Source organism: Salvelinus fontinalis, chromosome 35 (assembly GCF_029448725.1).
Source record: "Salvelinus fontinalis isolate EN_2023a chromosome 35, ASM2944872v1, whole genome shotgun sequence".
NCBI classification, from domain to species: Eukaryota; Metazoa; Chordata; class Actinopteri; order Salmoniformes; family Salmonidae; genus Salvelinus; species Salvelinus fontinalis.
This window is the reverse complement of record NC_074699.1, coordinates 13,849,993-13,866,932: the sequence shown is the minus strand read 5'-3', so window position 1 is coordinate 13,866,932 and position 16,940 is coordinate 13,849,993. Positions and strand designations below refer to the sequence as shown.

Genomic DNA, 16,940 nt, shown 5'->3' with positions numbered 1-16,940 from the left:
TCGGGTCCGGGAAAATGCAATTCTACATCATTTTACATGACTGGAGACTTTGCCAGAATCTTTTTTAATAACTCACTTCTTTTTTTTTTACCGCACAGGTTACTTTTACACTGACAAACTGAGAATCTGAGATCAATAAAAACAAACTTGTCTTAAATCCATCAATAGCCTAGGCCGAGGTGTGTGGAGACACATATTGTAGGCTAAAGTATGAGGTGGAAATGAAAGTCCTAAAAATGGTTTCCAGTTTCACTGACTCCCCCAATGATGCGCAGCTCACTGGCTGGTGATGGCCAATGTGCTCGTTCCAAAAGCCTGTCTCTCTCTCTCTTCTGTAAAACAATACTTGGAAGTAGATCAAACATTTTGGTAGCCTACAGCATAGCAGGAGCCATTTGCTTTCCGGCTTGTGTTTACCCTCGATTGTATTTGAAATATTGAGGAAGACCTGTTTTGTATGCGTGCTGTTTTTTCACTGACAGATTTGTGCCAGATGTAGGTTATTCCTTGTTATTGGACTACAAACCACAGCTAGGCAATTTTTTTAAAGAAGCTATTGATACTCTGTGGCTAAATGATAGGCCTTCTCATGAGGTAGTAGGCTATTCTGAATTATTTCACTTATTTCTGAACAGACAGCAGTAGCTCTATAACTTTGGCAAATGTATTTCAATTTATCATGGGTGATGCAGTTCCTTCAGAACCCTTCGCGCAGCTATGATTCTATAAGGAAATACATGATGAAGTGCAACGCTGGATAGATGACAGTTGCAGGTTCATGCCTATCAGAGCAGAGAGGGATCATGGAAAGTGAATCTCATTCTAGTTATGTGAGAGATACTGGTGCGCTTCTCACACAGCCACGGCCATGCGTTGGTCTCAAACATAGGTTACTGTGTTGCGCAAAGCACAACCCGGCCCAACCCAAATCAACTCTTAGAATTCTAGGCCCAGGCTGAAAATATACTTTTTCACAATATGTTTTTTTTGTGGGGGCAGGAGAAACCTCTAAAGGATCCGACCCTTTTTTTTGTTAAATTTTCACCTAAAATGACATACCCAAATCTACCTGTAGCTCATAACCTGAAGTAAGGATATGCATTTTTTTATACAATTTGAAAGGAAACATTTTGAACTTTGTGGAAATGTGAAATGAATATAGGAGAATATAACACATTAGATCTGGTAAAAGATAAAACAAAGAATTTTTTATTTTATTTTGTATCATCATTTTTGAAATGTAAGAGAAAGGCCATAATGTATTTTTCCAGTCCATGTGCAATTTGAATTTGGCCACTGGATGGCAGCAGTGTATGTGCAACATTTTAGACTGATCCAATGAACCATTGCATATATGTTCAAAATGTTGTATCAAGACTGCCAAAATGTGCCTAATTGGTTTATTAATACATTTTCAAGTTCCTAATTGTGCACTCTCCTCAGACAATAGCATGGTATTATTTCACTGTAATAGCTACTGTAAATTAGATAGTGCAGTTAGATTAACAAGATTTTAAGCTTTCTGCCCATATCAGATATGTCTATGTACTGTTTGGTTTTTCTGTTACTTACAACCTCATGCTAATCACATTAGCTTACGTTAGCTCAACCGTCCCGTGGTGGGTGGCACCGATCCCGTAAAGGTTAAGGAAGAGGCAACTCGAATGAACATTGATCGCTTTTATTATAATTTTTACATTGCAAAAAGTTAGAGAAAAAATGTCATGCCACGAGAGGTACCAGACCCGGCCAAATAGGTTCCGGAAACAACTGTCCAAAATGGAGAGGTGCCAGATCCTGTTCTGGCAGAATCCGGCCAAAATGAAGCACAGGGATTCCTCATGGTTCTATTTCAAGTCATGTTCTCAAATTGTTCTAAGAACGTTAAGAAAACTTCCCATAAAAACCACAAGAAAACTTTAGTAACATTCAGGGAACGTTCTAAGAAATGAAAGCTATACAACCTTCTCTGACTGTTGTAACAGATATTGCAGTTGCGCGAGCGGAATGCAGTCCCTACACATTGCATTGGAGCAAAAACAATCCGTGTTTTGTGTGATGATGTAGGCTAATCTTTATAGTTGCTGCCATATCCTAGCCACTAGCCAGAATTCTTGAAAAAATAATGTAACTCCCTACTTGAGTTTTGGGCCAAAAAACGATCTGCGTTTTAACTACTCAATGATCATGTAAGTACCGCACAAGTACGCTACCTAGCTCTTCCACCTCTATTTTGACTGTTTGTATGTGTCTTGCTTGTGCTTTCCTAAATATACTGTTGCAACAGACAACAAAGTGTGTACGAACATGTCCATCATGTTCTTATTTTTGTTTATTTATTTAACCAGACAAGGCAGTTAAGAACAAATTCTTATATACAATGACGGCCTTCTGGGTAACAGTGGGTTAACTGCCTTGTTCAGGGGCAGAACGACAGATTTTTACCTTGTCAGCTTGGGGATTTGATCCAGCAACCTTTCGGTTACTGGCCGCTAGGCTACCTGCCCCCCTTATACAGTAGGAGTCTGTTTAAAGCCAAACTGTAGTATGTCACTATTGCTGTAAATCAATGCCTAGCAGAGTCCACACACTACAGTGAGAGCAGAGCCTGTACTGTACTTTACTGTAGGAAGACCCTCCTAATGACTTAACCATGTCTGGCTAGGCCTGTGATTCAGTTCCCTGCGGGTGACGTCACCGCAGACTGATAGCGTGGGCTTTAACTAGGTGATCTCATCTCTTCTTAATTTTTTACATTTTAACAGACGCTCCTATCCAGAGTGACTTACAGGAGCAATTAGGGTTAAGTTCCTTGCGCAAGGCCACACTGACATGTTTTTACATCCTCGTCGGCACAGGGATTCGAAACAGCAACCTTTGGATTACTGGTCCAACGCTATCAACCGCTAGGCTACCTGCTGCTGTACCTCCTTAGCATGCAGCTCAACGCCTTATTCCAGCAGTCTAACATCGTTAACATGTATATGTCGTGTCTCTATCTGTTGCATTATCAGAGAAATGGATATAACAGCACATAACAAAGTACAAAACGAGGCTACCGTAGGGTTAGTGACAGGACATGATCATTCAGTGGTCAACCCTATTTCACTCTAAAATGCAGAGACATGAGAAATGAGGTCACTTCCTAAATGCTGGAGAAGAGCATCTGTTATTTTGCATCCTTACCTGTTCTAAGTGGGTTTACCATAAGGTGTGCACATCAGGGGTGGCTTACATTAAGAAAACAAAACAAAAAGGGCCAGCATTTCTCTTTTTTTAATTTGTGCTTGGTTCCCTGTTTGTCTGGTTCTCATCGGGGTAAACATTTGTTCCAGTTGCAGAGCTGGAACATGAATCACAGACGAGAAGAGGAAACCACACTGACAGCTGCAGCTCATTACCGGCACTATTACTGATACAGGGGGCTGCTGGGGGAAATTCCTCCTGCCACAGAAAGCGTTCCTGTTTACCATACACTGCCTAGGATCAGGACCTACACACATCGACCCAGACATACTGTACGAAAGCACACAGGCACATGCACACACTGCAGCACATAGAAGCATGCATAGACACACTGCATGCACACACACACACACACACACACACACACACACACACACACACACACACACACACACACACACACACACACACACACACACACACACACACACACACACACACACACACACACACACACACTCCTCTTTCTATCTCTCCCCTTATCTTTATCCCTCCCTCCCTCCCTGTCTTCCTTTCTACCTATTGCACCCCCTACCTCTCCCTCTGTCTGTTTCTCACTCCATCCCTCCCTCCCTCTATCACTCTCTCTCTCTCTTTCTCTCTCTGTCTTTACTCACCATAAGGAAGGATTGACTCACAGCAGTACTCCATGTCACATGGCTCATCCAAAACCCACAACTCAGTAAACTGTATATAGTTTTACTTCTTATGTTTGATTTTCACACAGGAAACAAACAATCATATTTATTTAAACACATACTAACAAGCTGCAATATATTCCTCCTGTGAAAATGAATTAGAAGTTAGCCTAGACATTAAAGTGATTAATGGGCTGGGGTCAATTCTATTCCAATTCAGTTCAATCTGGAATAAACTGAAGGTTCCAATTCCAAATCTTTGCCATTGAAACACGTTAAGGAAAAATGGAATTGGAATCCGAATGTCAGTTCACTTCCTAAATTGACTGAATTGGAATGAAATTGACCTTAACTCAAAAAACAATCCATGAAAGTGTCAGCGGAACATTACGCTGAGAAAAGGCAATGCATTATCTGCTGTGTCATTCATCTCAATAGATGTGCTTGAATACAATTAGATCATACGTAGAATAATAGTGACACAACATAATTGTATACTAGGCAACACTGCTCTCCACCTCATTTGAGAGGTACCTAGGTCTATTTCCTTTATTGCAGACCGGATCAACAACTGAACTGCTGAAACAACACCAGTGTCAGGTCTGACTGTGACACAGGCCTACCTGATCCAATGGGTTAATGCATTCATTTCTCACCCTTCCCCTCAAAAACATAAATCAAGCACAGCAAAACACCACCTTGTATTCTGACTCGTCCAACCGTCTTTGACCTCTGCCAATTTCTATCTCATTTTGGCTTAACTTTGTAGATCAGACTTTAATTTTGAAGCGGGTCTCTGGGACAGTGATGAATAGGGTACATCATGGAGGGCTTAAATTACCCTCTCCCTGGTGGCTAGCGGCCGGGAGGGTTGGAGGGGGAGGCTTGGTGACCTAGTAACAGACAGAGAAAGAGGACTGGTCAGCACTTGCCCTCTCAGCCCTGCAAGCTCGCACAGCACACCCAGCTATGGAAGAGGGAGGACACTGGGAGACAGAATAAAATACCTGCATCCACTACCTAGAACATTCCATCTCTGTGTTTTCAGAGTCAAAGTGCAGGTTATGTCTTGTTGAGATGAGTTTGACTTTTGAGTTGCTTTGGATGATAACTCTGCCCTAAATTGGAATATGCTAATAGCCGCTATGTGAAAACGCAATTTTTGGAATAAATTGTGACAAAAATTATTTCATATTTTATTTCATATTTGACCTCTGAATATGGAAAATTGTTACTGACATTCACCTTATCTTCTTCCAAAGAAAAAAAGGTAGGTTCCTGAGTTTGACAACGTTCACTTCACCTGAGGAGTATGCAGCCTGGATGCATTGGGAAGGGGGAGCTAGTACTTAATAAATAAACACAAATCCATATAGTTATATACTGATCTCAGAAATACCAATAGGCTTAAGTCCTCTTTCCACACATTATAATTTCAAATGCCAGAAGCCTCGTTTCCTTTATAGCTACCAAATACTTCCCCTCTTATTCTAGGAGGCTATAGCCAATCCCTTCCTTGCGCATGTTATACAGTCTACTAGGAACAAGTGTGCTGTGAAGCTGAATGGATCAGGTGAGCGCACTCTCCTCGCCAATGTGATCACCATAAAATTCCTGATGGTGCACGGGCTCAGAGCACTATTTACAAACCCCATTCTTATCCATTAATACTCCAGTCCTCCAGTTTTCCCAAATATCCCTTTTAGCAGGAAGACAAGTATACACATGGCTGCTGCAAGCCCATCCTCGACCCCCGGACAGAGAGCAGGTTTGGCAACTGTGTGATGCGCGCCTCCATGGGTCCCGCAGCGCTGCTATCTTATGACCTAGCCGACCCTGGTGCGTCGCAGCTGACTGCGTCGCCAACACGGGAGTCTATTGCAAATATTCCCGGGGGAGCTATGGTCACAGTAGCGGCAATTATTAACCTTTATTCGTAAAAGATGTTATCTCAAACCGCAGGTTATAATGGCTTTATGTAAGCCTCTGGTGAGTTTGTGCAAGTGATGGTCCACCTCGCTCTGTGTGCATCAAAGCGGATGCTCCAAATACCGCCCCAGCTAATTACTTGCCACTTGCTCGGCTGCGTAAACTCGAGTGGCCCTACAACACGGTTGGTGCGGTGAATGTAGTAAATAATCATACGGGTATATTTTGGTAACGTTGTCCTGACCTTATAGGGAACATTGGTCAAATAGGTTAGTTTGGTCGATGAACATATCGTAGTCCCACTGAAAGTCCCAATATCCAATGTGGGTTAGATATATTTACCAAATGTAGTGCAACGTTTGGAATGAAAAATGAATTAACAATAACATCTTTGTTATTTGACCAATGTAGTTGCATTGCTTGCTCTTTGGGATTTTAGGGTGGGTTCTGTAGAAGCACTTTGTGACATCTGCTGATGTAAAAAGGGTTTAACAAATACATTAACATTTTGCTTGATTGATTGATAGATTGATTATTTAAAAAAGTGCATAAACACAAGAAAATGTAAGATAATTTCAGTGTTTTTTAAACAAAAATAATCAACGGGCTCATATGATAATGGAAAAGCCCAGGTATGTAAGGTATGTATAGATGGAAACGCAAAAAGTGATGCGAACAGTATACACACACTGTGCCTCCCCCCCAAAAATGTATGCACCGAGTAGATACAGCACAGTACATTAGACGGACTCAGAAGTTACTTTGAATTAATGATATTTGGGGGATAGTCTATTCCAAAGCACCACGGAAGTCCTAATCCATCAAATTAAAATCGAGTTGACTGAAACGAAAAAATAAGTTTGATTGTTATGGAATAAAATAGCACCACTTTTAGGCAACACTTTAATACGAGTAAAAATTACAATAGTAACCGATTTAACCAAAGAAAATGTTGATTTTACCAAATAAAAATGACTAGGCCTAAAGGATTTATAGTCATCAACAAAACGTGGCATTAGAGGCAACATGCGATAGGCTACACTTCCCTAAATCATATGAAAAGTCCAGGAGGGGTTCGGATTCTTCTCTAACACTAATGTGATCCTGCAACTTTTGACAAGTCTCTGTCTTCTTCTCCCAAAAGGAAAAGGGAGGTCTAACGATAGTTAGAAAGATCCAAACTAGGTGTTGGAGTAACGGAGGCGTTATGGGGGAAGTTGCTCCAAGCTCTGAGTAACAAAATGGAGTTGAAAGTTATCAAATAAATATCACAAATATATACCAAGAAAAGTATCACACTTTTAACTTAGCATATGACGTATATGGAAATTGCCAAACTTTAATTAAACAAATTGCAAATGAAACAATCAGTTTTGTTTGCTTGTTTTTTGTCTATAAAGTGTGTTATTAGGTAAAGGTCTGCAAAAACTTGCTAACTCTGACATGCGTGGGCGTTAAAGAAACAATCATTTTAGCTGTCCGATTTTTTTCTTCTGTAGCCTATAATGAACAAGAATGTGTGAGCATAAAACCGTCTTCATTTGAATCCTACATAGTCTAAAAGTTATCGAAAGTTGACTTAATGAACAGACCCATTATTGTTGTGCATACACTTTACCTTGATAATTGCGCGGTAGAAAACAGTATCTGAACGGAAAAATAAATGCATTTTCCTCTACAATAACAATGGTCACTCGAATCATTGTCACAGTTACAAGAACAGGTGCTGATTATGTTACATGTGAACGAGCAAAAAAGGGCGAGACGCTTAAATATGTGCCCTTTCCCCATCTCTCTCCCTCTCTCACTCTTTCCATTTCTGACTTCTGTCCCACACACACACACACACACACACACACACACACACACACACACACACACACACACACACACACACACACACACACACACACACACACACACACACACACACACACACACACACACACATGTACCAAAGGGTCATTTACTGTAAGATAATGAGTGCACTTATTGCAATATTAAGGATAAGGAGTAGGCCTAGGCTAGGAAAATAAACAAAAGTCCCACAGAAGCCTACCAAGCAACGCTCGCAGGCTTAGTTTTAAAATAAGGGGTAATTAAAAAATATATGTTCATTTTTTTATTTGATAAATCTACATCGTTATTGTTATTGTTATTATTAATAATAGTAATAATAAAAAACATTAAAAACTGTTGAAGTTTACAAACTCCTAACAACAGAACAAACATCAGTAACAACAATCCCTTTTTGGCCTATTTCTTCTATACTTCTGGTTAACTTGAAGATTTATAAAGTTACGTTTAAATAATCATTAAATGTCATTATAATTCCAACTTTTCAAGGAATCCATATCTGATCGTAAATTGAAGAGAAGAGTTGTAGATAGCCTCATCCCTGCAAAGCTAAATGTAGGCCTAAATGTGGCACACTGCTAAACATGGAAACTAACTCGAACGTTATGACCACACACTTCAACTTTTGTTTTAGCGGGGAAATTATTGTGTAATGACATGCACGTTTGGCCTAACCTGTAAACAGAATGGCCTGAATTACATACCTGCCAACAGAATGAGGGATATGTCGAATTTCTATCTGGCATTGTATACAAGGAATGAGCAGAAACATGTTCAAGCTAAATCCTATTATTTAAATAAAAAAATGCGTTTTCGTGACGATAATCTTGAAGTTGAAATGTTGTACTGGTCACTCACTCGTAGAAACTCGCAGCCACACACACACATACATACACACACACACACACACACACACACACACACAATGGGCATCATTGACAACTTCACATTTTACTCCACGATCCCTAAAAAAACATTTAAATTCGTCTCATGTATTGTAGCCTTTGTTTATGCCATTGGCACACTATTTTCAATAGAGCGAGCAAATGATTAAGAGTAGATTAGAAACGTAGCCTAATACTGAACTGAAAGTAAAGTTACGCCAAGAGAACGGTCAAGTTATCGAATTGCTATGCATTATGTACTACTGTAAAATGGTATGCAACCCCCTGCATGTCGTCTACTTATCACCCTAAGTTAAAAAGAAAGAAAGAAAAAACTCAGATTCTTCAACATTGTCTTGGAAACATGTTGAATAATTCTCTGTAGAATATTTCATGTTAGGCCTATTGAATACTGTACATATGTACAGACAATCCTTTCCAGTTATCTTCCACAACTCATGTTGTCCTCAGCACCATCATGATATATCAGTCAGCCTATCTCAAGTAAAGCGTTCTATTGCACTTCGCCTTTTGGTGCGTTCCCAAAAAGCCCTTTTACGCGCCTTTACGCACAAACCAAATACAACTTTGGATACTATGTTTTTAACTCCATCTGAGACAAAATGTGTATATGGTTACCATGGTTTGCATTAAAAAACATAGTGATTCTTTCAGGTAGCAGTGTCTTTCCAGAGTTGACAGTAGGCTTCAGACGACTAGAGGCAGAGTGGCGCACAGCTTTACATAGCCCACTGTCTCAATGCAATGCTAGTGAAAAGCTACCGATTGCATCAACTCTGCCTTGATTCCCTTTTGATTTCTTGTATTAGGAAAAGAGAATGTCGACCATTAGACCACTGAAAATCTCCAGCTTGTTGACCAAAGCGAATGTGTCAGAAATGTAGAGGCGCTATGCGGAGGCTGCTGTGTCTACTGAGAGGGGTATTGTAGTTGCGAGTGTGCAGAGCGTGTGACACTGATGGATGCGCCAATGGTTAGACGGACAGATGCTTGGGCGGATCTAACGGCATGCAGTGGTGTAGCGGAATACGCAGCGAGATTAGGCTAAAACATCCAGAATCAGTGAAAGACTGCTCTTTCTCATCCCTCAACAAGCCTGGCGAACGGAGAGGAGATCGTGTTCCTATCGAGCGACTCCTCTGCCACTAACAAGGGATTGATCCCCTCTGCGGTCAGATATGTCTGACTATTGACTAGCGTGAGACTGGGGAAACCACGACACCGCAAAGACACGGACACACATCTGGCAGAAGAAAACATCCTTTGACAACTTACCGTGTTCTGGTTAGCGAGAAAATCATTTGCATCCACAGTCATAACCTTTCCAGCAGACCGCGGACCAATTGTATTCTATCTTGAAGATGATCTGAAAAAGAGGGATCATTTTTCCACTTTCCCCCTAAATAATACAGAAAATTCTCTGTAAGTTTTTTCTTTACTGTGAGGGAAACATTTGAAAGAAAAAGCTGATAGTGTCTGTGATGGTCCCAAATCTGGAGGATGGGGATGTGTGCATCATTTTGATCTCACCGTAAAAAAAACTAGCCTACTATTCTTTCCATTCTGTATCAACAAAAACAAGGAGAGCGCATGATACGGATTTTGTGCCTGACTCACTTGAGCAGAAGAAGGCATCTTGCAGTAAGGAAGACTCGACTGATTCGCTGTTGCTGTTTTAAATAGCTACTATCAGCCACACAAAGAAGAGGAAAAAGTGCAATTAGCAGCCAAGAAAGTGTTTGGCAATAGCTGCTGATCCATGCTCTCAGAGCAGCTGAGGCACAGCACGAGTCCATCCCCTCCTTCTGATGTACATTATTACAACAAGGGATACCCAATCAAGCACGTATCTCATCGATTCGAACTGCTCTCCGTGGATTTTGAACGCGCTTGGACAAAATAACGGAGCGAGCCAGCGTGTGGGCGACAAGTCCGTCCATCTCTTCTTTCAACCTTTGCCTTTACCTTTGCTATCTTAAAAACAATATATATTTATTGATGTTTTAAGGGGACTTGGAAAGACTGGGATTTTCATACGATGGCTACAGCGACGCGGAGATGCTGCCTTGCTGCTTTTTAAATTGCGTGTGATTACTGGAATCGAAATCCCCATGGATAACGCAGTTAATCAACCGATTGAGTAAGTATGCCATTCCGTTACCATCTAGTCAACATTAAGATAGTCCAATAGCATAGGGAAGTAGAAAATGTTTTGTTTCCATGTGTAGCCAAAGAGTGGAACGGTGCTCTCCTCCTTACAGTTATGCTATTGTATCAGCATTTGATCCCCAGCATGCATGGATGACTTTTGAAAATGCTCATGAATGATTTCTTTCAAATAGCTAAGCTTACTTTTTATGCTGTATAGACTGTATAGTTCGTATCAGACACCGTTATGGGGCTGCGGGAGGGACAGCAGACATGTGATGCTTACATGACAAGAGCTAGCTAGCCATTGGATGTGCACGGCACAGATGTGACAGCGCTTGATGTTTGCCCCTGTTTGCAGACTTTGAGTGACGCGTTCATTTCGTTTTCCTTTAAGCTTGCCTGTTGCAGCCTCCAACGCGGAGTGAGAATCACATTGAGGCTGAAGATTTTTTTTCTCCCACCACTGTACTCTCCGTCTCCACACTGTGATATCCAAGTCGAACAGGAGAAGGAAAAAAAAGCTTGTTCTTCTTCATCTTCAGATCTACCCGTTCTTCAATGTCTGCATTTTTGTTTGAAAACTGACGATCTATGTCAGCCTTCTGAAAGCGTCCCGGGTACCGTGTAAGGAAGCGCCGCTATCAAAGAAGAGCGGACCAGCTAGTGATCTCTGGGGCTAGAGAAGAACTCTTCAGAACCCCGAAATAAGCATGCCGCGGAGGAAACAGCAAGCACCCCGACGTGCGGCAGGTACGACTCTATGATATGCATGTTATAACCTCTGTTTTTACTACGACTGCTGAGCTATTTCCATTGCTTTCACTAGTCCTACCATGTATAGTACTGAATCATGTGCGTGTAGCTACATTGTAGCATAGCCTACAATGGGAGGAAATGGCAAATACCCATTCACTCAAAGAGGGATGGTTAGGCTACTAGCTATAAGTTTTTTTGTACTTTCCCTTTGAAGGGGATGTGCTTTTTTTTTTTTTTTACAACCACGTAGACCACGTTTGATACTAGCCACCTACTATTTTAATAGTAATTGCATTATCAGCATACTTACATAGCCCATTAGGCTACATAACCTAGTTATTGGCAACATTGTTTAAATGTTCTAAGTTTATAATTTTTTCGATCTTCTGGGGTAACAATGAGTCCATTCGATGAACGATCTGCTAACAACAGTTCTCGAAAGACATGGAAGGTTTACAGGCCGTAGCTCTATCCGACTAGTCAGACAACTTCAGCTTTGATTGGTCTCTCTCCATTTTACCCTATTTTAGCCTACTCTCCCTTCCTCCCTCCGTAGGGTGTAGATATTGACTCCATGAATTAGAGATCTATAAAGAAGCGTAGGGAAAAGGGGGCTCTTGTCAGCTGACTGTCATGATTTCCTTTGATGCTCGTTTGGGGCTTTGTGCTAAAACATTTGATCACAAAATGTCAACTTTCGCCAAGTTTCCCTTTGCTGATTTCTCCTTTCTGGGAAATACTTAAAGATTATTTCGCAGCCGATCCTAGGGGAGACGTGGGCTGGAAGAGGCTTTAATGGACAATTGCCATCTTTGATTTGATGGCTGATTGATTGCCCGTCATCTGGCTTGTCTTTGATCTATTCTTTCCCGATAAACACAAATAAATCACTTCCCATAGCAACGTCAGGTCAACGTTGGCGTGACGTCATGTCTGGTCTGACAATTAGCGATTTAAAACATCTTTAATTGCTTCTTTTGTACTTTTTCACGTTGTCAGAGCCAAAGGCCACTTTTTCTCTCTCTCTCTCTTAAAAAGTAGAGAATATAGAACAATCCACGTGACTCTTCAAAATATATTTTAATTCAATCTTACTTAGGTCATAGAACACCTCATATATTCTACTCTATGTAAGTAAATAGGCTACGCTACAACATGGTAGTTACTTAGCTACCATTCTGTTGGGGGAAAAAATATTATTTGAATCAGACTTCTGTTCTCATACTGTTGCTATATGGCTGAAACTTCTGGGTTTTATGTCTGCTTTTGGAAGTATTGTTTGAAGCACCAATGTGTTGAAGTATATAGGCTACCTGTTTTAAGATTCAATAAGGGTTATTCTTATTTGTGAGAGATTTGCTTCATTGCCATCACAATGTTGGCTACATTCGGCGCATGTGGCAAATAAAGTTTGATTTGATTTGATTTTGATTCGACATTTACCTATATGCTTTAAAGTGTAGTTAAGTTTTCTGAAACTTAGCCTACATGTAAATGAATCTCTACTACTGCAACTTTTAGCCTATAACAAAACTATAACAAGCACCTAGGTCAAATCCCCTTAAAATATACTATACAAATTCAATATTATGCCATTATTATAGTAATCGCTCGCTTTACTACACACACACACACACACACACACACACACACACACACACACACACACACACACACACACACACACACACACACACACACACACACACACACACACACACACACACACACACACACACACACACACATACATACAGACACAAACAATTGTATCTTGTGCGTACACACAGTGCTTCTATGAAAAATTTAACTATTAGCCTAATCGGTAGACGGAAGAATGGTTTGCTCCATCAGAACGACCCGTCAAAGCGACTTTGTTTCATATTTGATTTAATTGTCTCCCTTCTGACAGCCACATTCATCAATGGCTCTAATGGTCAATCAGAAGTTGGCAGAGTGACTGCTCTCATTTTGTTTCTCCATACGTTGGGCCTGGGCTTTACTTTATCAAAACGCTTTTGCCTAATGGATACGCTGGGGGTGGGGGTCGAGGGGAGGCTGGGAGATGACTGAAAGCCTTCTTATCCCAGACGAGAGAGTGAGAGAGAAAAATAAGGCATTTATTATTTTGATGAGCGGATGAGGACAGACACGAGAGCAGTGAGGGATGTTTTTTGTTGTTGTTGTGACGAGGCAACTTCCTGTAATTTTTTTTACAGGGTCTGTATACCCCCTCCCAACCTTCGCCCCTCTTACTTTCCCAGCAGCCCTCACAGCTGCAAGTTATAAGGTTGACGACTGCTCCGTGGCATACAAAGAGTGGTGACAAATTGATTGCGCTGTAGTGATGGAAAGAGCAAAAAATGGCAGATAATGGGCCTTGATTAGGAACTTTGGGAAATCCAGTCCCCGACAACCTTGAGCGTTTCATGAGAAAATGTCTCTCTCCCTCTCTCCTTCTCTTTGCTTCCCTCTCTCTTTCTCTCCTCTTGCTCTTTTCTCTTTTTCAGCCCACCAGTCTGTAAGGGCTGCTCAGCCGTATAAAAAGAAAGTTGTTTTGCCAGCTTCATTAGTGTTCACCTAATTAGCTGTAAAGCTGATGGATTCCTGACAGCCCTAATGATTGGAGATGACAAGCTCCGCACACTGTCATCCAACCCAATTAGGTTTGCAGCTAGTTTGATGTAATCAAGTTGATATTACACAGTCCTCCATGCCTTTAGTTGTGCACTAACTCAATTTTCTGCTGCAGGTGACAAATGGGCCAGGGTACCTGGGTAATCACGTTGGCTTGGAATTAGGCTGTTTTTTAATGGTCAGGAGCCTAAAAACAACAAAAACTAGCCTCTCAAAAAGTCTGTCTGGGAAAGAGGGGCTTGTAGCAGCCAGCCACACACACACACACACACACACACACACACACACACACACACACACACACACACACACACACACACACACACACACACACACACACACACACACACACACACACACACACACACACACACACACACCACTCTCTCTGTCTAGCCACAATACCTTTCCCCACATAACCTTCCTCCCTTTAGGAGTGGACAATGCTGTGAACACCGTTATTTTGTTTGTTTGTCTGCTTCAAAACCTTGCAAGACCAAACATATCGTTGTTTTGGGGAGGAAAGTGGGAACATCAAACATAGGACTTTTTTCTCCTTCACTAGTTGTGTTGTGCCATGTTAGTCTTACTGAGTAGTACTGTCGTGTTTCTTGCCTGAAAACCTCAGAAAACATTGCGCTGACGTTGTAGCTGTTTTGCCACTGTCATAGAGAATAGTATTGCTTTAAGGGCAGGCCGCTGTCTGGGAGATATATTTGAAGAAGCCTCACGAAACTAGTCGACATTGATATTGTTGACGTTGCTCATCATCACGTACATCATTACATAGTCAAAGGTATAGATGCTTTTCCACATGAGTTGATTTTCCAAATGCCTATTATCAGCATTGTGTTCAAAGGGGCTAAACGTGATTTATACAAATATTAAGATCACGACAGATCTAGTTCTGCCTGACGGGAGATAGATTGCAGTGAGAAAAAGCAGCTGATTTCTGTGATTTTTGTGTGTGTTTGATTGATTGTGGATGAGCGAGAGTGATTAATCATGCTTGATGTGTGTTAACGTTGCAGTCGAGCTGGAAACCCATCCGCACACAGTGGCCCGTAGACACATGGGTTACGACACACACATGCACAGACACACGCACACACACACACACAAACACACACACACAGACACACACGCGCACACACACACACACACACACACACACACACACACACACACACACACACACACACACACACACACACACACACACACACACACACACACACACACACACCTCTTGCATGTTCTTGCAATAATGTTTTGTCTCTGCTTATTGCTAAAAACAGAGGGTTTGTGTAATAGTGTAATGTTACTTTATTCACTTTGTCGCTGGTGTAGTTGGTTAATCCGCTGTAGTTCACAGGTCGGTAGCAGTGGCTTTTTGGGGCCTTGCTCGTACGAAGCTTTACCCCTACAAAGTCTCTGCGAATTAAATTTAATGAAACATGCCATCTTAATTAGGCTAATTATCCTAGTTAAAAGCTGGTCATGATAATTCTATTAATTATTGAGACGGAAAGAAAATGATTTCATAAACATCACCTTCCACAGTCCACCCCCACCCTCAGTTAATTAGAAATATAATTATTAAGAGCTACATTATATTTAAAATCAAGTGGATTTATCAGTGCATATTTTCCAAATGTTTTTGGTTGTGGTGGACAGAGGCGTCATGCCCATAGGGGACACGTGCTCCCTTAGACTTGTCCTGTAAAAAAAAAAAATGTGTTGCTTGTTTTTTCTCTGTAATACTACTAGCCTCTTATACATTTTATGAAGCTGGCTTTAGCTAACCAGATAGGTCCCCGATCTCCCAACCTCATAACTAGCTACTAAGAAGACATTTCAGCCTGTCAATCAAGTTATAGTAGCTAGCTTGTATAACTATATTAGCTGGCATGCCTTCTGGCAAGGTTGGCAGACTTTAGAAAACCAAGCAATTACTAAATGTACTGAATGGGACTCACTTTCCTTTTGATCTTTTACCCAGCTTTTAGTAGAGATGCAGAGATTTATTTTAAAAAATAACCGCCGGTCAGGAGGATACAGACAGCTCAAGAGGTATGCTTAGATTTGCACAAAAAAGACATTTAGTTTTTTACATAGAATTAAGCATAATGACTATGGGTCTGGAGTGCAGGAAAAGGCTGTTTCAGGTGTTTGAAAGATGCAAAATTCTCCAAACTCAGTGTCCTTGTGGTTAGAGTGTCTGCCCTGAGATTAGAAGGCTGTGAGTTCCCTCCCAGGCCGAGTCATACCAAATACTGGAGAAATGGGACCTGATGTGTTTCTGCTTGGCACTCAGCGTTAAGGAGATAGATTGGGCGCAAGGCCCTGCGATAGACCTGTACATCAAGCTGCCTCACGCTACAGAAACAGGAGATAGGCTACTACTTACGGGCGGGGGTACTGTCCCCCCTCTGGACCACCCCCTCACTTGCTTTGTGCCCCCTCAGACTTTTGGGGTGCGTGACGCGCCTGGTCAATGGCAACATGGCTGTTTATGTCTGAAGCTGAACGCAAAAAAATCCATCGAACAAAGTAGCCTGATCCAAAATAAAGTGAAGTAGAAATAGCATGTAGACAGATCACACAACCAAATGTGGAGAATAAACGAGTGGCCTCGGCCTATCTGTCTGCCCACGTGAGTCTTTGTCTGTGTGTCCCGGCCCCATGATCAGTAGTCCCCAGAAGCCCAGTCCCTGGTGCCCCCTCCGGAGTGAGGTGTCTACTCCTGGACATTCTCAGGATTATGGGCCTTGCCTTGCATTGCATTGCTCTCCCTAAAGTGAGGCTCTCCCAGGCAGCC

The 16,940-nt window shown here is 41.5% G+C and overlaps 1 protein-coding gene and 1 long non-coding RNA gene across 5 annotated transcripts in view; one reads left to right on the top strand and one right to left on the bottom strand.

The window, feature by feature from the left end:
- The window catches only part of LOC129834347 (uncharacterized), a 66,001-nt gene extending 55,718 nt beyond the window's left edge, over window positions 1–10,283 (bottom strand). For 3 of the 4 annotated variants that reach the window (XR_008756239.1, XR_008756240.1, XR_008756241.1), the window contains exon 1: window positions 9,851–9,941. This is a non-coding gene — a long non-coding RNA (uncharacterized LOC129834347). Of the gene's footprint in view, window positions 1–9,850; window positions 9,942–10,192 lie in introns of those variants that run through there. The other variant, XR_008756238.1, reaches the window with a different exon arrangement.
- Window positions 10,284–10,624: 341 nt separating this feature from the next.
- The window catches only part of LOC129834346 (teashirt homolog 3-like), a 39,730-nt gene continuing 33,414 nt past the window's right edge, over window positions 10,625–16,940 (top strand). The window contains exons 1-2 of the mRNA XM_055899248.1: window positions 10,625–10,715; window positions 11,121–11,476. Coding sequence (XP_055755223.1) covers window positions 11,437–11,476 — 40 coding nt within the window. The 5' untranslated portion in view covers window positions 10,625–10,715; window positions 11,121–11,436. The remainder of the gene's footprint in view (window positions 10,716–11,120; window positions 11,477–16,940) is intronic.